General features: G+C 40.0%; 1 protein-coding gene across 5 annotated transcripts in view; it reads left to right on the top strand.

Annotated features, from left to right (window-relative positions):
• bcl11aa (BCL11 transcription factor A a) overlaps positions 1-21,001 on the top strand; it is a 53,354-nt gene extending 32,353 nt beyond the window's left edge. For all 5 annotated transcript variants that reach the window (XM_065296703.2, XM_065296706.2, XM_065296704.2 and 2 more), the window contains one exon: positions 15,918-21,001. In XM_065296703.2, the coding sequence (XP_065152775.1) occupies positions 15,918-17,989 (2,072 nt within the window). In that variant the 3' untranslated portion in view covers positions 17,990-21,001. The remainder of the gene's footprint in view (positions 1-15,917) is intronic.
• The last annotated feature ends 3,608 nt before the right edge of the window (positions 21,002-24,609 follow it).

The raw sequence follows: 24,609 nt of genomic DNA, 5'->3' as shown, positions 1-24,609 counted from the left end.
AAGGCATGTATGTTATGGCTACGCTCAGAGGTTTTGAGTGAACTGGTGGCTAGCTGAAGGGTGAGTCACAGAGTTCCTTTGGGAATGAGATAGGGAGTGTTTGTTGGCTTTGACACGGTTGCTGGGTTTCGCTCTCACTGGCCTTGGCTGACGTTACCTTTGGTTCTTGCCCCGGCACATCCAGCCTGTTCGTCCTGTCCCCCCTCCCCACAGGCGCTACTAGAGAAAGGCAACGGCAACAAAGAAACCCACACAGGGAACACTAAGGGGATTCTGGGAGTGCGGAATGGGGACCGCAAAGACAAAAAACGGCGGGGTGAGACGTGAGAACAGGAATTCTGAAACCTGAAATGACTTCAATGGAAAGGTTCCTTCAACAGAGGTAATTTATGAGATCGTACCGGAGGCTGTTTTCCAGGAGGGTGGCATCTTGCCGTAGCCTGTTAAGCAGCGATATCCCGCGCTCTATTAGCATCCCGGTCCTACCGGTATCTGAGGCCGGGTGAATTTATGTGAATAGCAATTTAATCTCCTGGTTTTAATGGGATATAAAACCCCTTCCCGGACAACTGTCCTCTAATAGGTCTTAAAAGTTGTTTGTTGGTGTTGAAATGGGGGTAATTAGTAGACCCATAGCTTTGGGAGAGGGCGTCGGTGGTTGGGCCCGGCTCTTTCGCACGGCTGTCCGATCTTTTGGGCCTGGCTAAAAGGCACTGGCCACTCCTCAAAGGAAAGCATTTGGAGGGCTTGTGACCACTGCGCTCAGGGGGGTGGAAGGGAAATGAATGGCACAGCACTTAAGAGTATCTCTTATGGCAACATTAGCCACATTAGAAGGCTCTCAAAATGCCCTAATGGAGCACTCACAGTTAAGCACGCGCACACACCACTAAAAAAGGATTGCAAATAGTTTTCTGGAACTTTTTAATGTGTGATTTATATATTTCTGTAATATGCCAGCTGCCGTATCCCTTCCCGCTTAAGTAAGATAAAGATGGGCGTTAATTTCTCTGGACTAGTAAAGCTGTAAAGCTCTCCGACACATGTCCATCTTCAACTCCAATACTGAGACCCCATATATATGTGCATATGCTATTAAAATGTGTATGTTGCGTCGTCTCTCTGCTTCTGATAGGGCACGTGAAGAGCTACTGTAGGCTTCCTTTAAAGGCGGTGTCTGTGTGTATGTGTTTTGGGGGTGTTTGTTTGGCGCTAGTGGCGGGGCCTTGGTGTTTGTGTAAATGTCAGAGGCTGTGTCGTTATTGACTGCTCTGTAACGGCTATGTGCCTCTGTGTTCTCCTACACAACTAGCCCCAGGCGGCGTGCTGCTGCAATACTGCCTTTCTTCTGACGTTCATCAAACTGCTACTTCTCCCTCTCTCTCTCTCTCCCTTTCCCGTTTTCTTCCTCTCAACCCCTGCCAACCCCTTTCTCACTTTCTCGCTCTCTGGATGCGTTCTTTTTAGGGCAGTGCCCAGTAGATGTGTGGTTGTCCACTCTGAATAATTTAGAGAAATTTTTGTCCTCTTCTCGGAGACGAGCCTGAGCCGTAAGGCAAAGTGAGTGATCTATCTGTTTGGGTCTCTCTCCTCCCTTTTTATTTTCGCCAAGCCTCACTTACACAGATGCTGTGTTCTCGGTGTGTACTACTAACACGGCTGCACGTTTTTTATTTCTTTATAGTGTAGTTATTGTTATGGTTCATGTTACTGTTTATTTACACAAGTGCGTAATGAATTACATGTACGTCCTGTGTAATTATTTTGTGGCACTGCTATATAATTACATGTTATTGTTATTACTATAATAATTAAATTGATATCTTTAACAGACACTGATATTGCTACCTTTTATTTTTATTTATTCAGTTAATTTTCTAGCGTTATTATTGATTAGCTTTATACTAAATGCATGTATACTATAACCTATAATTAAAAAAAAAAAAATATTATACCTAACAGTTGTGGTCTACGTATCTGATTGGACGAGTTACTTTCCAAATGGATCCTGCTTTGGCTTCTTTTGGAGATTTTCTTCAAAGGCAGAGCAAAATTGAACATGATAGCTGGGTATATCATGTTAGAAATGCAAATTAATATTATTTTTTATATAGCTGTTGTATGAAAACAATGTCACACTTGTAATCGTCCTATTGATAGTTTTCAGTCACGTGACTCACAAGGGATGAGGGCTAAAAGGCGTCAGTTTACATTGGGCTCTGCATAGAGAGGCAGCACAAGTTTGTGAATTATCCGTCTGTCGGATAGCCATGAATATTCAATTCACCTCGCAATGCAATTATATGAACACATACTACAAGTTTTGGACATTTGTATTCTGTAATTTACAGTCACTAAAACCTCCAGATACTGTACCTATAGCAGACCTCCACTTTGGCAATGTTTACATTTATTTTATGGAAAATTCCTTGCCTTATATAATTATTATTATATTTATATTATTATTATATCATGTTGCATTGCATTAAAATATATTAAATAATATTAATAACACAAATTTAATACTCGTAGTACAGCAAATAATCTAATAAAGGTGCAAAGGGATTTTCAAACATTGCATTTTCACTTATTTCACATCACTTTTTTTTACATGAAAATTCTTTAGCAGTTAGTGTAACTAGTTATCACTATGGTTTGTTATCAACGTGACAGCAATCCAGTTAAGAACATTTCACAAAGATATGATTTATGGCTAAAAATACAATAATTTATATATTCAGTGTTTACCTGAGGTTACCTTGATAAAGTGTTACCACTTGATAAAGTGGTCATTGTCAATATGAGTGTATATTGATGGCTGCCCTTGTTTCCCCTTATTGGGCACAGAGGCACATACGTTTTTGGCACGTTATTCACAAATTCCTCCTTTCTGGGTTTTCTTCTCTGATGGCATTCTGTAGAAGCATAGCCCAGTATTGTCTCAATGTGCATTTTTATGTACAACAACTATTCATTATTCAGGCTAAACAAAAGAAATCACTCACTTCTTACCTGCGGTCAGTGGCAGAAAGCGCTCTTTTGCGCTCTTTTGCGGTGCGTATCCCTAAGTGTGTGACGTCACATGAAAACTATCAATAGTACTTAATGTTAGAGGAGCTATGATTTCTTTTACCTAAATGCAGTGCTCAAATTCAGTTCATGAGCTCTGTTGCTTGTGTAAAATATTGTGTATATAGAAGAATTTTTGGGCAGTGACATATTGCTAGAAAAAATTTGAGCTGTATACTGAAACCTCCACTAAACTAGATTTATTATTTCTTTGATTCATGTGTCTAAAAAATGTTTTTTAGAGTTAATGACAGGTTTTGTTTTTATTTTAGTCATGTTGTTGTCAGTGGATCTAAAAAAAATCCTTTACTATAAATTTCAGAAGGCCTATATGAGCTTTTGCCAGCATAGCAGCTATCTCCATGTGGGACTACTTATGAACAAACATACACAGACAGACATAAACACACACACACGTTTTTCACACCTCTGTCTGTGTGTCTGTCATCCAATAGCTGCAGAAGGCAGTAAGAGGCAGTTATGGGAATAAACTTTTTATGGCTTTCTCACTCCCCCTGCTGCCATCAGAACCATTGAGGGCTGTTCACTGTTGATGGGGCAGCAGTTATATATCTGTGTTAAAAATGTCCTTTTATCGATTGTTGGTCTCGGTTGAATATATTTAAGACTATACTGGCAGAGAAATGAAGAGTATGTGCCAAAAGCCTCTAGTGGTCTCCATATTGTTCAATTCATTTTCCAATTAATATCCGTACTCGGGCCTTTGTTCTGATAAAGATATTGACACGCTTTAAGCTGGATAATATGTCTTTATCTAATATCACCCATAATTATTTTTGTTTTTGACATGCGTAAATATAATTTTTTATAATATTTTTAACTTTGGACATTTGTGAGATACAAACCATATTTTTTAGTATGTGTGTTTTTGGGAGAGGGTCGGCTTTTCCTAGGTTTCTCTCCAAAAGTGCATCTTCTCTTGAGACAGCACAGTAAAAAGAGCTCTCAGAGTAACAGGTTTAACTTTTCCTTTTGTTCTTGCTCTCTCATCAGCTCCCCCATCACCCTTTTTGAACCCCTGAGGTTGAGTCAGTACAGACCTGCAGCTAAAAACATTTCCAAAGACAGTCAGGGCCTGGAAAAACAAACACCTGAACAGCCCCCTGATGCTGATGGACAAATGATTGAGAGAAAAGAAAGAGAGAGATAAACACAGGAACATGCTACCTTCTTGCTCCCTATTTGTACAGTGTTTTCCTAAAGGCTCTGTTCCAGAAGTGAGCTGCATAAAAAGGCGGGATTGAAGGCATCATAGGCACTCCTGATGGGAAGCCTGTTCTTGTATATTTCCTTCGTGGTTAGACAATCTTAAAATGCATTGTGACATCAACATGCATGGAAGTTGAATATAAATATAGAGCATTGATGTAAATGGATAATATTTTGACTTTGACAGGTAATATAGATGTCACGAAGTGTATTTTTACATCAAAATATTTTTACAGTATGCAAAGGTGTTTGTGTTGTATGCATGTGTATCTTTCCGAGGGCGTGTGGCCGGGCAGGGCCTGGTGTTCAGCTTTGCAATGGCACAAAACATTATAAGGCTGTTGAGTGATGGTCTCTGGCCGACAGCTGCTGCTGACTGCCCTGGTCTGCATGTTACTGCACATTCCTGCTGTCTTCACATATGTGTGCGTCTGTATTGGTTGCGTGTTTGCATGCAGGTGACCGCTGACCTATTGCGTGTGAAGCAGTAGAGAGAAAAATTACCTCTTCGAAACTTCTTCCATCACAGGCTCACGCAAGAGTCTATGTCTGCTTGTTTGTTTTGCTGTGTAGACTGATCCATTGGGATTAAAAGGAGATGAATACGTAGGAAAAACGAGATTTAGACATATCTTAAAAAAAGGTAAAATTAAAGGCTCTTCCGTACTGTACTTCATTGATACAGAAGAGGGTAGATGAATAATTAATAAAGAACAAGTGAAGAGACTTCCAGCTGTGCAGCGACCGTAGGACACGCTATTCATGTTTGAATGTTCTATAAGGAAATATATTCAAATTGAAAAAGCACAAAAAAGACTTAATGGAAATATGAATTGCCCGAGTTGAATACGACGGGGGACAGAAAGGGCGAAAACGCTGAGCGAAGTGCAATTATGTGAAAGCAAATGTTATGGAGCCTCGGAACTGGCTTTGGTCCTCTAATTAAAATGGCTGAAAATGTTTTGACAGTGTCTGAAGCCATGCCCCGGGCCTCAGCTCTGCGCGGCTCCAATTTCTCTTCCTTACAGATGCAGCGATACATTTATGCAGAACGTGCTGTGAATATCTCACCCCCCCTTCATTTCATTGCCTCGTATTCTGGCTCTGAGTAAGACAATGAAGAAACAAAGTCTCAGTGATCTCGGCTTCAGAGGCTGTAGATGAAGCCCTGGCCGTACTCTGCATTGTTCCTCTTGTTCCTGCTGCCTTGTAATAGGAATGATCTGTGGATTTGGGTCTAATGTTAGGAGCACTGATCCCGGGCTGTGTTTGGTGCTGGTTAAATGAGTGGTATAATTCAAACCCTATCAAACCCAATTTATATACAGTACTGTGCAAAAGTCTTAGGCCACAATGCCCGAACTAGATTTGTTGTTTTTGCAATATTCTAGTGATCATATATAATTGTTTCTCAGTCTCTTTAATAGAATACATCCAGAAAATACAGGAAATGTTTATGTAGTATTAAAAAGTGTATAAAAATTTACTGATGTGTCAAGTTTTTAGGGTAAACTCCCCTTCTGCTTGAGCAATAGCAGGAAACTGCAGGATCTCTTAAACCTAAATTAAATTAAATCTTAATTTCTCATTTTAAAGAAATTAGTCTTTTTACTTCATTCTGCTCAAAAACGCTTAAGATATGTTTAGTGCCAAGAGAGGTCACACAAAACACAGACGATGCCTAAAGAAGATATTTAGTCCTGAAAATTTATTTTTTTATTTTTTTGTACATATTTCCTGTGTTTTCTGTTTGTATCTTAATAAAATAGATTGAAAAATAAACATGAATGGACATTAAAACTTCTAAAACAACAAGTCTGGTGGTGGTGGCCTAAGACTTTTGCACAGTACTATATATACACTGTATATATTAAATATAAATATATTAAATATATATATATATATACATATATATATATATATATATATATATATATAAATATAAATATAAATATAAATATATTACAATCTAGTTGAGGTATTGGATAAAGCAAGTCTCAAAAGTGGCAAGCATATTTTTTTTGTGAATTATTTTAGTGATTTTTAAAAATCTTTGGGGATACAGCAGACGAAAATCTATTTCATAACAATCATTTAAATAATAATGACTTTTCCGCAGTAATGATTTTGGGCAGAAAGCCTGAGTTTCGCCATCCCTCCACAGGCGTAAATGAATCTCTGTTTAATTAGTTGATGCATTTGGAGCGGTATCATTTGCACAATGATTAGTTATTATGTTTATGACAATGAATGCAACTCTTTCAGCAGCTCTTCTGTAGACGTCTTTTCCTTTAGATGTACTGCATCTGGGTGGCACTCAGTGTGCTGTTTCTTTGAGTATTTTTTCCTTAGCTTAAAAAAAGGAAAAGAACACCGCACACAACCCTCCTATGCTGTAATTTGTGCTCTCTATAATTTTGACATTTTGGTTTTGGGTTAAGAGTAGTCTACAGTTGCCATCATCAGCAGTGAGGTTCTCCCCTCACGAGAGAGAGAGAGACGATGCGCACAAGGTTTTATGCTTTGACGGTTATATAAAGCTTTGGCCATTTAATTACAATCATAAACACAGTTTTAGAGGCTTTGACTGTATTATTAAAATTATGTTTACGAGGTTATGCAGAAATTCATTTTTAAACAATCCTACCCAGTGTGTACGAAAGCCATCATACAGAGGTTTACACATTTTCACACACCCACAGTGTATGAATGGTGGGATCGTGGTCGTTTTTTCCTCATTGTTCATGGGTGTCTTTGGCACGAGTACTCCATCTGTCCCTTCAGATATACACACTGCTCATGTTCATATGCACATATGAGCTTCACTGCACCTTGCATGCTAAAATGGTATACTTGTTGTTTCACCCATATCTTAAAGATATTATAAGAAGATGTTGTTTGATGAGTGGGTTTGTGCTTATTTAAAGAAAAAAAAAATGTATCTGTGTACCTATAGGAAAGAAAAATGATTTTATCATGGTTATTACCCTAGCAATGACATTTAATGGAGAGCACCTGGAGACTTTCCTGCTTTTTCTAAACACTTGAGAAACATCAGAGACAAAAGTTGATATTTAATGAAACGTAACCGGGCTCCATGTGCTTGTGTGTTGTTTAGTGTTTGTTTGCGAGCGTCAAGCATGGTGGCCCGCCATCAGTGCCAAGGGGTGCAGTAGACTGATGTGGATCACAGTAGGCACCCAGCATTGAAATTTCCCCCACAGTTCTTCATTTCGTTTTAGATTGACTATGCACATACACTCACAAATGCAAATATACATATACAGTTTAAAGTCCTGATTGGCCTCCTCCCCAAAACAATAATGCTTTCATATCACAGTTGTATAAAAGCACTCCAGGGTAATTGTGTTTTGTCTTCATTCTTGTGTGGCAGATTGTAGAGCAGCGCCTAATGACTCACAGAGAGGATTGTGAAATTAGTCTCATTGTTGCCCTTAAATACTGAAATCAACTGCACGTATTCAGCAATAACAGAATACACGCTTTGCCCCTTTAAAGCAGAAATAGACCAGAATGCTGGCCATGCTCTGAGATGATTTGAAATGTATGCCACTTTCTGCAGTTATCATTAGCTGGGCAGGTCCTGTTTAGCCGTGTATATTTCTGATTGGGGGACACATCTCTTCTCTCTGTAATAATGATAAGGAGCGAGGAGTCAGGTGTGTGGAAATCTCTGGCGCTCTTAATTGCTCTCGCTGTCCGGCAGGCAGGCAGACGGGCAGCATGATGGTGAATGTCGCATTGAGTTGATGCAGGGATTAAGCGCATAATGTGGAAAGGGAATTGCAGCACTACTGAGATGCTTCATTAATTTGGAGGATCTATTTTCTGCCCAGAGCGATTGACCTATCACAGCTCTCTCACAAATTGTTGAAACTGTTTGAAAACTTTTCTTCTAGATTTTTACACATTTACTGGTTACAGTTTTATCGGTTTATTTGTTAACTCAGTGCATGCATAAACGTGATGCTGTCGGTGGAATCCAGGCTAAAGTCTCAATCTAATTATGAGATTAGGAGCACCAAAGTTTCATTTCATTAATCGATTTCACTTTAATTTCAATCTTTGACCTTACCCAGATCAAGGTTATATTTATACAGAATGTAGGATGAATTTACTGTAGGTAGAAATATTTAAACTATTGCCAATGCAATCCAAAAATACATTAGCACAGCTTGTTTGTCATGAGATTTGCTGTGGTCTTTAATCAGAGGTTGACCGTATAAATTGGACTTACTCACTAACTGGCACAGTGTCGCCTAACTAAGCCCACTCTGTGTGAAATGTGCCCCAATTTTAGCTCACTTAAGGCAAATAAATGAAAAGAGACTATCACCCGCTTCTTATCAGGGTTCAGGACAGCGAAAGTTAATAAGGGAAAGTCCGAGTTTTGCCAGCCTATCCAGGTTAATTACAGTACAGACTTGCTTTTTGCCCAGGAGCACCAGCCACAGTTATCCCAAAATCTCTACCTTAAGTGAGTCCACCCCCACTCCCGTTTCTGTCTGTTTGAAAAATGTGCCTAATGCCACATTACGCTGCATTGTTTACATATTAGTAAGCTTTTTTGGCAAAGGGGGGAGAAACGCATAATGTTTAGGTTTAGAGTAGACACAGTGTGAGAAAAGTCTTTTTCAGGATTTTTATGGCACTTTTTATGTCCAGCTTTGTCAGTGAACAAGTGTTGGTCAAACAGTCCTTTGTTTGTGGCCAGTCACTCGGCACACCACAAAGAGTCTGGAACTGGACAAAGAGCCGTGTGTATGAGAGCGCTGCTGGACCGATCCATCCAGACTGCTTAGAGGAATACTGATACCAAGTAGACGCACATGACCTGAGCACACATTCACATACACATAGACACCTTTAAAAGCCGATTTAGACTACATTAAATGGAGAGAGGGTGATACAATAAATAAATGGCAATATGTAGCATTTTAAACTTACTTTTTTAAATTTCATGCATTACAGTTCTATAACTATAATATGTTACAATTGTTCAATTGTGCATTGACTAGTAAAAAAACCTTTTTTTTCATTTATACATTCTTATACAATTTTAACCTAAATTCTTATTGTTAAAAAAATTCATACACATCCCGCAACATGTACCCATACACATACTGTATGTACTCGCATATGTCATGCATTATATTCATTTAGAGTATGAAAAAGTTATATGAAAATATATCTATGTCATATATTTAAGTCTTGAGCAGGTGTAGAGGTGAAAAGACATCTCAAACACAAATATATGCAAAGGTTCTTGAAAGCATAAGCCACTGATAAAAATAAAAAATGATATTACATGGCATTGTCCTTTCTCCCCCTGCATTCACTAATCCTGTTACTGCATTGTTGCATTACTTCAATTACCATTATCTCTGGGAGCTGTTGAATCTTAACACATCAAGGACAAAACAAAAGAAGCCACGATCTTGGCTATTGACAGGCGTCGAGATGGAAGACTGCGAGTGCGGCTTGCAAAATGCCAGCAAATGTCCAAATGACCTGCACTTTCGCATGTAGGAGGTTTTAAATCAGTGAGCGCTAGTGTGTTTGTATCCGGTGCTTTTGTTTGGCGTGTATACCGTGAGTGAGGGGGGAGAGAGATTTTAGTGGTGGGAGGAAAAATTAACAATGGAGAAATCTGCATGTCGGGGATATTGGGCTGCCCGAGCTGCTTTAATCTGGCATTCATCTTGGTCTGCCATCGCCATCGATCCAGACGGCACACAAAGAAATGCACCCCGATCTCTTAACAAAGCCAACCCTAGATATTACTCCAAATTTACACGCTCTCAAAATATATGTGCCAGTCATCCATGTGTGTTAGTCACACCCACAGCAAAACAAACACACACATTAAGTTAAGATAATACTCATCCTGCTCACGTATTGGCATTACTAGCATTTGCGGACGTCCATTGACCTCCACATTTTATACTGAGCCAATGATATTCTCCTGACCCTTAACTCTCACACAAACTTTACAGCATTTTAAAATGTTTATTAAAGGATTAGCCCATTTTCTTAAAAAAAAAACAGATAATTTACTCACCACCATGTCATCCAAAATGTTGATGTCTTTCTTTGTTCAGTCCAGAAGAAATTATGTTTTTTGAGGAAAACATTCCAGGATTTTTCTCATTTTAATGGACCCCAACACTTAACAGTTTTAATGCAGTTTAAAATTGCAGTTTGAACGGAGTTTCAAAGGACTCTCTAAACGATCCCAAACTAGGCATAAGGGTCTTATCTAGCGAAACGATTGTCATTTTTGACAAGAAAAAAAAAATGCACTTTTAAACCACAACTTCTCGTCTGTCTCCGGTCCTGTGACGTGCCAGCGTGACCTCACGTAATTGCGTAATGACGTAGAAAGGTCACGTGTTACATATATGAAATGCACATTTGCGGACCATTTTAAACAATAAACTGACACAAAGACATTAATTAGTTTCATTCGACATACATTTCCTCTTTCTCCACACTTGTAAACACTGGGGCGTAGTTTTGCATACGTCTTTCGTGACCTCTTGACGTGATGACGTATTGCGTGAGGTCGCGCTGGTGCGTCACATGACCGGAGGTAGATGAAATGTTGTGGTTTAAAAGTGCGTATTTTTTATTTTTCTTGTCAAAAATGACAATCGTTTGGCTAGATAAGACCCTTATGCCTCGTTTGGGATCATTTAGAGTCCTTTGAAACTGCAATTTTAAACTGAATTAAAACTGTTACATGTTGGGGTCCATTAAAGTCCATTAAAATGAGAAAAATCATGGATTGTTTTCCTCAAAAAACATAATTTCTTCTAGACTGAACAAAGAAAGATGTCAACATTTTAGAAGACATGGTGGTGAGTAAATTATCTGGAATTAGTCCAAGAAAATTGACAAATCCTTTAAGATATAATGTACTATGTTTATTAACTTATTTTGGATGTCCTCACAATGCAGCAGATTTAAAGTTTTATACATTGCACATTTGTCCTCATAATTTGGGTCAAACACACACACAAATTCAGACAGTCCATAACCTGTTGGTATTTGCAAGGAATCATGTTAGTTACACAACTACATTCCCAAATGAAAACCATTTATAATCATACCAATTTCATTAAAATACAGTTAAATACAGCTAAGTGAATATGTGTGCGTGTGTGTATAAAATACAACTGGCCTGTCCTAAATCAGATTTTATTCTGCAGCAAAGGTGAACCGTGAAAATAAGCAAATTTGCAAAAAGAGTCAAAACTTGACACTTTTTGGTTATTTTTACCCTGTAAAATTATCTGTTTGGTGTGGTACAGTTTTCCTGAGTGAGATGCACAACTCAGCAGGAGGGGTGGGGGATCAAAACATATTTCCTTCCTTAAAGTTTTAGATTTCAGAATGGGCACCACTCACAATCCGCCAAGCCATCACCGATGTGTAATACAGACTCACTTTTTGTCAAGATCATTTAGTGCGGCTTCATCTAACTGCAGTTTAATGTGTGCGAGTGTGTGTGTGTGACGATTTAGATGGATTAGTCGGTCCTGAGAGGATGTGGTTGGCAGTTTAGGGGGGTGTTGACTTGAAAGAGGGGGTGTTCTTGTTTTCCCGTGGCTCTGTGCTGTAACATCGCTCTGACATTTCCCTGTGTAAAAACTGCCAGCAATGCACTGAGCGCTCGCATCCGTCTGTAAGCAGCCGAGCTGCTGCCAGCTCCCGCAGACCGGTCCAACAACTGTCACCAGCATTCCCTGCCTCAAACACGACGCGTCTCGCCAGCTTGTCCGAACTGACCCGCTTTTGCTGCAAATTGGAGTGCTTTCTAATTAACACAGGAATTGATAAAATTAGATTATGGCCGCTTATTTTAAATGCTCAAAGTGCAGAGGCGCAGATTATCTTTTTATTTAACAACCTTTCGGACCTATTGGTTGCTGTAAGGCGTTACACATATTTAACCCACTCCCGCTTTTACTGTTCATCTCAAATGATCAGCTCTCAAATTCTCCACTCAAAAAGACAATCAGTGACAGAAAGAATACTCTTAAGTCTCTTGAGAAAATTAAAATTAGACCAAAAGGAGGGGGAAGCTAATTTCTTTGGCAGGCTGTTGCTTTTAATTCCTCCTAGTAAAATCTTCTGAGTCTAATAGCAGATTATTGGAGCACCTGTCGGTGGCTTGCAGATTCCTGTCATCGGAACAGATTGTGACAGTTTTGTCAGAAGAGGAACCTGGATGCGAGCGTGCCAAGCACAATGCCCGCATGGTGCTCGCCGGTGTCTGCGAGCGGCATGCCAGTCAATAATACCGCCGGCTGCGCGAAGCTATCAATTATTGCTGCAATTATTTGTCTAGTTGGATATTTAAAATGTCATGTGAAAAAGATGATTATATATTCCGCCGAGCGTTGCCATGTGTAATGAAATGAAGCAGGACCTTGTTAAACATGGCGATGCAGTAACCTGTCCTTCATAGATGCTCGTGGCTGGTAAGAACACAACAGACCATCTCACACTAGAAAATAATCATAATAATAACAATGATTAAAAAAACTCACAAATTGCAAAGTGTAGTTAAAGAACAGAATTTTCATAACCTTATATTGACAATAGAGTTTGGTTTTGTGTCTAAGAGCCGACAAATTAAAACTCTCACTCAACCTCCACAAGAGATGGCCATTACAGTTTTAGCTGTGTGACAGCAGAAAAAATACCCTTTGCATGATAATACAAAAATGTATACTAGGTTAAAGCCTCTGCAGGTGGCGACAATTAAACGTAATTTCTGCAGATTGTAATGATCCATAATTTAGCCGGCCTTTGCATCAACCCCCCGATATAAAGTGGTGTGCAGTCTTGATTTGGTGCAAAGCTTTCAGCTGTTGGTCATGAGTGAGATTGTCAGGAGGTGGTCGTGGGTGGCAGGGCCACAGAGCAGCAGTGTGCCGTTATTTTTCTCTCTGTTCACACCATTCGTCACATCTCTCCTCCTGTGTCTCTCAGCTCAATGCCGGTGTGTGATATAGTCACAATTGCTCTCTTGTTCTGACACCTTGGTTCATTTGTGTTTTCATGCTTTAGAATATTGTATTATATTGACAGTATTTTGAGTTGCACTTTCTATTTTATTGGTTAATAAAAAAATACAAGTATCTCTTGTTGGAAAGTCACTGTAAAAATGACTGCATAGATCTCTCTCTCATCTGTTTGTCTTTATATGTATATATATATATTTTTTCACCTTGCCAGTGTAGAGTGCATTTGTTTTTGTTTCCTCGTGTTCAAAGTTCCAAGGCAGAAACAAAATGATGATGGCACAAAAGGGTGCAGCAATGTCCGGAGGTGGCTGTCTGCTCGCCTCAGAGCCTTCCAGAACCACCCCATTTGTGTGCATTAACAAGATTATCCCAGAAAGCCACAGTGGCTCTGGTCTGCCTTCCCTCCTCTGAGCAGCAGAAAGGCCTTGCCTCTTTACATGCTTTACCGCTATTGAAGACTTCAGAAAAGCCCCTCTGAGGAAAACAAACGAGATGAAAAAATGCACGCGGCTCCGCTCGGCACCTCTTTCTTTTTTCTTTCCCTCTCTCAATTTTTTCGATGTCTCTCTCTCTCTCTCTCTCTCTCTCTCTCTCTCTCTCTCTCTCTCTCTCTCCCCACTTTCTCTCGGGATGCTTGTAAACAGTGCATGATAGCAGTTTAGAGACCTCTGGCTTGTGGGGGGAGTTAAATCCATCTCTCCTGTCCATTTTCGCTGCTTTTTGTTGTGGTTCCTGCGCGGATGATGGGTCTTTTCCTGACCGCTTGACCTTGCGTTTTTGGGAGCGTAGGTAGATATCTGTGCCCGCGAAAAACCGCGATGCGCGTTAGATCCCTTTTAGTGCTGGTAATTTTCAAAGTTCAAACTGTCACTCATTACCTCATGAAAATATCCATTTCATTGCCATTTGTGAGTTAATCGTGTGTTTTTTAAACTATGGGCATCCTGAACCTGCTTGTTTACCTGTTGATGATGCAAATGCCATTTGCAGCACTTTATAGGAGTTTATTTAGTGTAATTATAAAAAAAGGCTATGTAGCTTCCATCTGGATGACCCACCTAAAACATTTACGTCTGATATATGCCACGGTATTTTGAAGATTTTTGTTTAATTTGTATATTTCAAAATTAATTTTAAGGCTTTTAGTCCATTTCACCTAAAGTAAAAACTGGCCAAAACAGAAAATTATTACTGCTCAGATAATTACAAGCTGTGAAACCTATAATAAAAATGAATAGGTAAATGTGTGAAAGGTTATGGGTGTAATTCGTTTAGGCTTAACATGTGGAGGGTCTATGAAAACAGAATGAGACTCCTGTTCACAAACTTACTTATTTTTAGCTTTCTCGCTAGAAATTCTTCATCTTCATGCATGCACATAAGAAAATTGTCTTTGCATGTATGCATTATTAGGTATCTGTTAGTTTGGTTTTGAGGCTACGCTGTTTCACCAAAACTATAATAATGCATCAGGCTTCGGCACAGCATATTTAATGTTGAGCTCTTGTTTCTGGCTTCCTTTATTATCTAATCTCCTAAATGAGGTGGTGGAGTCAGGAACATTAAATGAGATTACAAAAGCAATGGGAGGAAAATCACGGGTCATTGTCAAAGTGCCATTGAAAGTCAATTATTGTTTTAAACGTTCCTTTGCTGTGACAATTGTCTACATGCTTCACCATTTTCATTGTAAGGGAGGAGACCATCTCTCTTGTTTCTATTCTCCTGGTAGATTTCTAGTAACTGCTGTTAGTAAACTTATTTTGTATGAACATACATTTGAAGAGTATCTAATTTATTAAATAGATTTATAATTTCAAAGGCAGAAACATACCGTAATTATTTTATACAAATGTGCATACATTAATGTAATCTATGTAACCTTTACCACATCTTCAACAATGTGTGTTTCCTCCGATCATCTGATCTATTACAGTAGTACTTCTAAATTTGTTTGTGCATCCTGTTCTTCTGTTTTTGTACGTAGATGAAAGCGTTGATCTTGTGAGAGCACTGTTGTTTGCTTTAACAGCCCTGCTGACAACCGCTGCGAGAACAACCGGCTGAGCAGTGTGTAGCCCAAAGCAAACGTTTTGCCGTTTAGGTTCCCCGCCCATTGAGAAGACCTGAGCTAAACTCTTACACAGTCCTTCTATGAGGGACTGCCACTGCTTTGTATGGGTCTTGTAAAAAATAAGCTCTGTTCCACTGGGGTCTGGCCTGTAGTGCTGTTAGAGAGCATGTTTATAATAAGAGCTGTGTTTACTGTTATATGATACTTTCTTTAGACTGCTGAGTGGCTACAGCCGATGGGAGTCTGTTAGTACATGGGCCACACAGGCCTGGGGTCTAGGCTGGTCATGAGGGAGATTTATAAATGATTAAGCCCAGTCTGTATTGTTTTTAACCATATAAAATGCATTAGGCAGCAACCTGGGAATGAGTGGGAACAAATACATGCTTCTCCATTCAGGCAATGTAATGATTTTTCTCTAAATGGTTTGCTATAAAAGTCTTTGGTATGATTATAAAGCTGACCCTTCCTTTGTTTTGTTTTTGCAGGTAAAGATGAGCCCAGCAGCTACACTTGCACAACCTGTAAGCAACCGTTCAGCAGTGCCTGGTTCCTGCTGCAACATGCCCAGAACACTCATGGCTTCCGCATCTACCTTGAGAGCGAGCGTGGAAGCCCGCTCACACCCCGCGTCGGAGCCCCTTCAGGAATGGGTGCAGACTGCTCATCTCAGCCCCCCCTGCATGGCATCCATCTCCCAGAGGGAAGCCCCTTTAACTTGCTGCGGATACCCAACTCGGCACGTGATGGACCCCCTCTCCGAGAGGGGCGATTTCCCCCAACCCCACCTCTCTTTAGCCCTCCACCTCGCCATCACTTAGACCCCCATCGCATGGAGCACCTGAGCCCGGAGGAGCTGGCCTTGGCCACCCACCACCCGAGTGCCTTCGACAGGGTTCTGCGCCTCAACCCCTTACCCCTGGATCCCCCAGCTATGGACTTCTCTCGTAGGCTAAGGGAGCTGGCTGGGAACACCTCAGGGTCTAGTCCTCCCCTCTCACCCAACCGACCCAGCCCTATGCAACGGCTACTACAACCATTCCAGTCGGGAAGCAAGCCACCATTTCTATCCACACCTCCCCTACCTTCCATGCAGTCCCCTTCTGGCTCTCAGACCACTCCGACCCCACTTGCACAACAGCCCAACACACCCTTGAAATCCAAGTCTTGTGAATTCTGTGGGAAGACTTTTAAATTCCAGAGTAATTTGATTGTGCATCGACGCAGTCACACGGGGGAGAAACCTTACAAGTGCCACCTGTGCGACCACGCCTGTACACAGGCCAGCAAGTTAAAACGCCACATGAAGACACACATCAATAAATCATCCCCCATGACAGTCAAATCTGACGATGGCTTGTCCACAACTAGCTCCCCTGAGCCAGGAACCAGTGACATTGTGGGTAGTGCCAGTAATGCCCTCAAGTCAGTGGTTGCGAAATTCAAGAGTGAAAATGACCGTCATATTCCAGAGAATGGGGAGGAGGAAGAGGAAGAAGAGGAGGAGGAAGAGGAGGAAGAAGAAGAGGAGGAAGAGGAAGAAGAAGAAGGAGAGGAGGAGGAGTTGGAGAGGGTGAGAGAGAGGGAGAGAGGTCGAAATAACTACCATTTCAGCCTCAATTTAGAGGCTGCCCGGCACCACGAGAACAATGGCGGACGTCTTAGTGAAGGCGATATACCGCGCTCGCTGCCTGAAGTTATGCAAGGCATGGGCCTGGCTGCCAGCATGCAGCACTACAGCGAGGCTTTCCATCAACACAAGCGAGGAGCTCTTAACTCTGACAATGATGCACATAGGGGCATGTGTGATGAGGACTCAGCCCTGGAATCAGACAGAGTGGACGAGGGTTGTGTCTCTGCCATCAACGGTCGGGGCTCATCTCCCAGCGAGTCCGCCTCCGTGGGATTGTCCAAGAAGCTACTGCTGGGCAGCCCCAGCTCACTTAGTCCTTTCTCCAAACGAATCAAGCTGGAAAAGGACTTTGACCTCTCCACCCCTACAATCCCCAACACTGAGAACGTCTATTCCCAGTGGTTGGCCGGCTACGCTGCTTCTCGGCAGCTAAAAGACCCCTTTCTGAATTTCGGGGATTCCAGACAATCGCCTTTCGCCTCGTCTTCAGAGCACTCCTCAGAGAACGGAAGCTTGCGCTTCTCAACGCCACCAGGTGATATGGATGGCGGCGTCTCGGGCCGCAGCGGGACCGGCAGTGGCGGCAGCACGCCACACCTCGGGGGTCATGGTCGGCCCAGCTCAAAAGATGGTCGACGGAGTGACACCTGCGAGTTCTGTGGGAAAATTTTCAAAAACTGCAGCAATCTGACAGTGCACCGACGTAGCCACACGGGCGAAAGGCCTTATAAGTGTGAGCTCTGCAATTATGCCTGTGCCCAGAGCAGCAAGCTAACACGGCACATGAAAACGCACGGGCAAATCGGCAAGGACGTTTACAAATGTGAAATCTGTCAGATGCCTTTTAGTGTGTACAGCACCCTTGAGAAACATATGAAAAAATGGCACAGTGACCGCGCATTGAACAATGAAATTAAAACTGAGTAGCGGTGGAGTGTGGAGGCTCACTTGCCTGTTAACAGCGAAGAACACCTTACCCCACCCTCATCCTTGTAGATTTCCCTGTTTCGCTAGTCCAGTGGCGGCTAAGACGACGTGCTTGGCACCACCAGCACACCCTTTTCATTTACCGTTGAATGCATGATCTGTATCGGGGCAATACTATTGCATTGACGCAAACTTGGAGCCTTTCTCTTGTGCAATAATTTACATGTCGTGTACTTTTCTTTTTTTCTTTCCCATTTTGAAAATTTGACAGCATGCATGATATGTTTTGGCTAATTTTAAAAGAAATCGTCCCTGGTTGGTTAGCTGTTTAGTAAATGTGTAGCTGTTTTACCGTTCATTATTTTACAAATGTTTTTCCTTTTTTTATTTAAGGTCTAAGAAAAAGAAAAGAAAAACAACCATGCTGCATACATTCTGTAATACATATCATGTACAGTTTTGTGTTGTAACATGGAGGACTACGGTATATTTCTTAACCCTCTTTGGACGGGCTCAGTATCGCACTTAAATTAATCTTTCAAAAAGATGTTCTGTCCACGCAGGGTTAAAATACGAATCGGGCCATATTATAGAATAAAAGTAATCACTGCTTTGAATTTCTTAAAATGGAAAACATTAAGATTTGAATTTGTACTATCATTTGGTAAAACAAACAAAAAGAGTGCCTTGGATATCTTAAAATTGCATTGGTTAATCTCATCTGCTGTAATTCTGGAGTCTCAGTTAGATCATACAAAACGGTCCATGTGATCCTTAAAAGGTTCTTGCATCAAGTACCTGATTGCTAGTCAACTGTGACTTTAGAGAGACATTGTAATAATCAAAAAGTAAAGGGAAATTCTAGTTAATCATCATGGGGTACCTACGTTAAATTGAAGTTTTTGTAGTGTGCATGGCACGTTCATTACACAGAGTGCGGTTCAGACTTGTTTACTTCCTCTATTTAAAGGTACTGTACTAAGCGGCACTTGGCTTCAGTTTGAAATTATTTGACTTTTCTGTTTTGGTTAAAGTCGTCAGTAGCACAACGTTTTGGCGCTTTTTCATGACCCAAGGTTAGCGTGAACGTCCATTGAATACCTGAGGCCATTTAGACCGAACTAATGCAATGTACATTTGCGAACTGGTTAAGAAAACATTCAAATATTTGCAGCTGTCAGTGATGATTAACTAAGAATTGCCTACAGGTCTGAATCCTATTTCTTTATTATTGCCGATGTCTGAGCTCCCTGTAAAGACTAAATGAACTTGAATTACTGAGCGAGAGGGAAAACCATACACATCACTTTTGTTCCTTACTTTTATATTAGTTTCACACATAGTGTGATATATGTTGACATTCAAGGAGACTCTTGTTGCATTATGACATTAATGACTTTAGACAATGTTTCGGGTGTTTAGACGGCACACGCCTCTCAGCCCTTTGTTTTGTATTTGACACGCTGATTGGAGATATTGCAGTTGAGTATAAATTAAGATTGTTTGCCTGTTGGACAACAAAGTGCACTGTTAAAGTTTCCCAGTTTACAGGTATTCTCAAGAGGGAAAACTTCCTAAAGAAATGAACGTGGTGTCATTATTTAATGTATAAAAGCCAACTCGTCCTCACACCTCACAATGAAAAAGCCCAACTCTGATATATTATTATTATTATTATTATTATTATTATTATTGTGTCAACGCTAACAGTGCTTGACCGAGTACGGACAATTGAAACTTGCTGCTTTCACTGCAAGAACTTTTTTTTTGTACAAATCTTTTTTTAAGTATGAAAATAAACTTTTTTAAAAAGTAACATTTCATCATCTTAGGGGAAACTGTATTTAAGTTTGTTGTTTCTCTTTCTCTTTGTCTTGGTGGCGTTCAAGACTCGATCACAAAATATATAAATATATATAAATGGGAAAAAATCTGTGATTTTTTTTATTGTTTTTTTTTTTTATTCTTTTTTTTGTCTTGGCTCTTCACAGCTCTTCAGGTCAAACTTGCATTGGGGAAAGGTTTAAGATTATATATAAAATATATAATAGAGAAACTTAAATATAGGAAAATGCACATCATGTCAGTTCCTATGCTAAAACACATTTATGGTCTACTTTCTTCTGTATTTCTAGAATGGTATTTGAATTAAATGTTCACCTAGTGTAGGTACTACAGTATTTATATTGAGGCTTGTATTTTTAACTGTTGCTTGTTCTCTCAGAAGGTATAATTGTACCTTTTTTGGTAGTGGAAAAAAACAACAAGCTGCCACGGTATATTTTTTTAATTTGGCAGGATAATATAGTGCGAATTATTTGTATGTTTAAAAAAAGAAAACTGACAAAAAAAATCAAATTAAAAAAAGAAGTATGTGGCATTGTACAATGGAAGCCATTCAATGGTTTCCCCACGGAGTCTTTTGAGAATGTCCACACTAGCTAAAACAGGTGGTTGTACATATCTTTTTCTGTTCTTCTTTTTTAAAATCTCCTCTGCTGCCATTCTGTATGCAGTACAGCAAGCTGATGTTGGGTTGTTCTGTAGTGTGCTTCTGTCTTTTCACATGTCTCACCCGAATACATTCCAGCATCTTCAAAACGCAAACTTCATATGCAGTACGAAACCAGTAAACAAGTAACAAAAAAAAATCATTCAAATAAATGAATTAAATGATCAATGTTTTGCAGGTGTTTTTTTTCATTGCCAAATATTAAATGGTGCTTTATATTTAGATTGGGACGACTTTCATATGCAAAGCATATTTAAATGAAATGGAACTAAAGGAGCAGCCCACTTAAGTTCATACTCTTTTGTAAATGGCAATGCGGAATATTTTGTTATCAGCCTTTTCTATTCCTGTTATGAGAGATGTTGTTGTAACTTGAACTTGAACTTTATCTTTTTCAATGGGAGTCACTATTTATTATTGCTTAATTACTCTGTTCAAAACAGAGACATAGAATGGATCCATATTTGTTTGTTTGTTTCATTTTATTTTTCCTTTTTTTTTTTAAGAAAAGAATGACCAAAGGTCATTGACAAACTTGCTTTTTTGTTATTTTTGTTTCTGGTCTATGTAAGGTTTATTGGAGAAACCACTGTCTGTGTTTTTTGGCAGTTGTCTACATTATCCTGTTCACCAACCAATTTTGTCCCTTTATTGAAAACAATTAATAAAAAAATTAAAGTATATATCTCTGTGTGGCGGCAAAGATTTCTGTTTGTATCTTTCGTCTATTGCTATGGCACAGTCTGGACGAATGTTTGGCACACACACACGCACGCACGCACACACACACACACACACACACACACACACACACACACACACACACACACTTTTACAGTGTCTTAAATGCAGACCTATGATGGTGTTTAGCTCTTGCTTGAACTCTACCGGGTGTATGCGTGTCAAATAATTAGGATGGCTGTCTTGAGCAGCTCTGCACTCGTGGCACCTCCTCCCCATTCGCTGGTTTTCTGCTATGTGTGTGTGTGTGTGAATGGGCAGGGGTATGTTCAGCCTCCGGGTGTAGGAGGGCCATTGGGCTGCTCTGCAGTTCACTGGGGTTATGTGACTTGAGAAGTGTTACCTTACCTGTTACTATATAGGTCAAAAGAGCTTAGCCGTTTTAACAGACGCACAACAAACTCTCTCAGGATCACACCTATATCTGCATTTATGTTTAACACCTTTTTTCCAATCTACGGGTTATAGTTTGATCTTCATGCTTCACAAACTTCTCTAATAAAATTACCTAAATGTTTAATTTAGCAGCTGAATGAAGATTGAAACCCCTCCCTATATTCTTCATTGTTGCTTACGATTAACAATGAAATTTTACCCTTTGTCAAAAACCTACAGACCAGACAAAGATGTCATTTTTTTTAACATCCCTCTTAGCACACAAAAAAGAAATGCCCACTTGTATTTAGAGAGGCCTATTGTGTTTAAGCAGGTGGGAAAGACACAAAAACTTGAAGTCCTCCCTCGCCAATCATTCCTATTTCATTCATCAGTCTCTCGAAGGAAGCATGTCATTCTACTCAGACAATACTACGCTCAAGACAAACAAATAAAATAAATCAGCGACTTCTCTTTCTGTGCCTGATAAACAAATATCCTCATAAACCTGTGAACTTCACAGGACCATACAGGTTTACAGAGACTGTATTGTGCTTAATGTCACTGTCATAAAAATATACGCAGGTTTTGGACTGTAAAAAAGTAATTCTGAATCAACATTTTGTCTTGTTGTCCCGTTAAATCACCTGGACACTTTTAAAACAAAGAAATGTTTACTTCAAAAGCAAAGCAATGCATATTGAAATCCCAGGTGCTATAAATACAGAAAAACTTAAAGGATTAGTCAATTTTCTTGAAAAAATTAAACAAAATCCAGATAATTTAATCACCACCATGTCATCCAAAATGATGATGTCTTTCTTTGTTCAGTCAAGAAGAAATTATGTTTTTTGAGGAAAACATTTCAGGGTTTTTCTAATTTTAATGGACTTTAATAGACCCCAACACGTAACAGTTTTAATGCAGTTTCAAAAGACTCTAAACGATCCCAAACGAGGCATAAGGGTCTTATCCAGCGAAACGATTGTCATTTTTGACAAGATAAATAAAAAATATGCACTTTTAAACCACAACTTCTCGTCTACCTCCGGTCCTGTGATGCGCCAGCGCGACCTCACGCAATACACGTCAAGAGGTCACGGATGACGTATGTGAAACTACGCCCCAGTGTTTACAAGTGTGGGGAAAGAGGACTGTTCTGACGTTTTTGTGTGTCGAATGATACTATTTAATGTCATTGTGTCAGTTTATTGTTTAAAATGGTCCGCAAATGTGTGTTTCATATATGTACCATGCGACCTTTCCACGGCATTACGCAATTATGTCACAGGACCGGAGATAGATGAGAAGTCGTGGTTTAAAAGTGCATATTTTTTATTTATCTTGTCAAAAATGAGAATTGTTTCACTAGATAAGACCTTTATGCCTCATTTGGGATCATTTAGAGTCCTTTGAAACTGCAATTTTAAACTGCATTAAAACTGTTAACTTTTGGGGTCCATTAAAGTCCATTAAAATGAGAAAAATCCTGGAATGTTTTCCTCAAAAAACATAATTTCTTCTCGACTGAACAAAGAAAGACATCAACATTTGGATTTTTTCAAGAAAATTGACTAATCCTTTAATATATATTTTTAGAAAAAAAGCTTTATGTTACTGTTACCTATTTTGCTTCTCATGTAAATGCTACCCTTTTTAAGATTGTTGAGTATTTTTACTGGAAAAATGATTTTTAAATTTTTTTGCTGTGTATCCTCTGAAATCCATGTTGATTTTTTTCTTTTCTCAGAGTTATGCGGTTCAAAATTCTCCAGTGACAAGGAAAATGTGAGTCTCTAAACACTGAGGTGCGTAGTTTGTTTTACTTGTGTGTCTGTGTGGATTTGGCCGTGCAGATTGGTCTCATGATCAAACGTTTCTTGTGTTTATGGATCGCTGGCAGGCATTTTCCTGTGGGCTGTTCAGCACGGGGGTTGCCAAAGTGGACCGTACCGCTGTCTAAACAGAGGTTGACTTGGTTATTTAAACGTTACACGTTGTCAACTTTCTCGTCCGTTTAAGAGTCTGTGGTACTGGCTATACACAAATACCTCATCACCGGGCCATATGTGTGTTGAACTTACCTTGCATCATTTCCTTTACTCGGGTTTGGCCTTGCTCTATTAATTGTGTGGTGTGGAGGGTGAACGGACACAAAGTAAGTGCACCTTAATGGACGCTGACCGCCTCGCGCCTACTCTCAAAGCATGGTTGACCAAGCTTAGATTTACAGCACATAATCTTCACCCGCCAAATGTAAACTGCATTCACGGCTCTTACGAAACAACCGCATACTCTATGTTCATCACACACACCTTCTCAAAAACACAAACAAAAACTTCACACCAATTCAGCCATCAGAAAAGTCAAGGAGACACAGATGTGCTTGAGTGCTTACCCTTGGCCGAATGGGTGTGGTGAGGAGATCATTGGGACTGGATTAGTCCTGGTTTCTCAGACTTGCCATGACACTGAGGTCAACCTTTGACCCTGGCAGTCCATCTCAATGGTCTCTGGGGTCAAAGGTCAAGTGTCATTTTATCCTCATACCAACGTGCTATAGGTAACACGTGCCTCTCTCTCTCTCCCTCTCTCAGGTTGTCAGGCTTCTGGAGTCATTAGATATGGACACCTGCTTGCTGAATAGGGGTCGGCAATGCCACAAGAACTTGTATCCTGACTCCAATCTCATTAAAGGTGGAATCAGTCTTCCCATTGTTGTTTTTCCCCTTAAGCACAGGACAACAGCTAGATATTTAGAAGCAACCATGTGTGTTCTATGATTAGATTTGTGAGGGATAATTAATCACAAATGGTGCAAGAGAGAAAAATACACACGCGCATAGGCACACAAACAGCAGCCACAGCAGCATCATTTGAATATGTTAGTGCTTTAATAAGCTAACTGATTGATCCCAGGTGAACACTTTGTTGTGGAGATTGCGATGCCCTTTAGGTTTGAATAAACAGAGCTCGCAGCCCCCACTGAGCC

Source organism: Paramisgurnus dabryanus, chromosome 20 (genome assembly GCF_030506205.2).
Source record: "Paramisgurnus dabryanus chromosome 20, PD_genome_1.1, whole genome shotgun sequence".
NCBI lineage: Eukaryota > Metazoa > Chordata > Actinopteri > Cypriniformes > Cobitidae > Paramisgurnus > Paramisgurnus dabryanus.
Note: the sequence above shows the minus strand (reverse complement) of the source record. Positions and strands in the feature narration are given on the sequence as shown.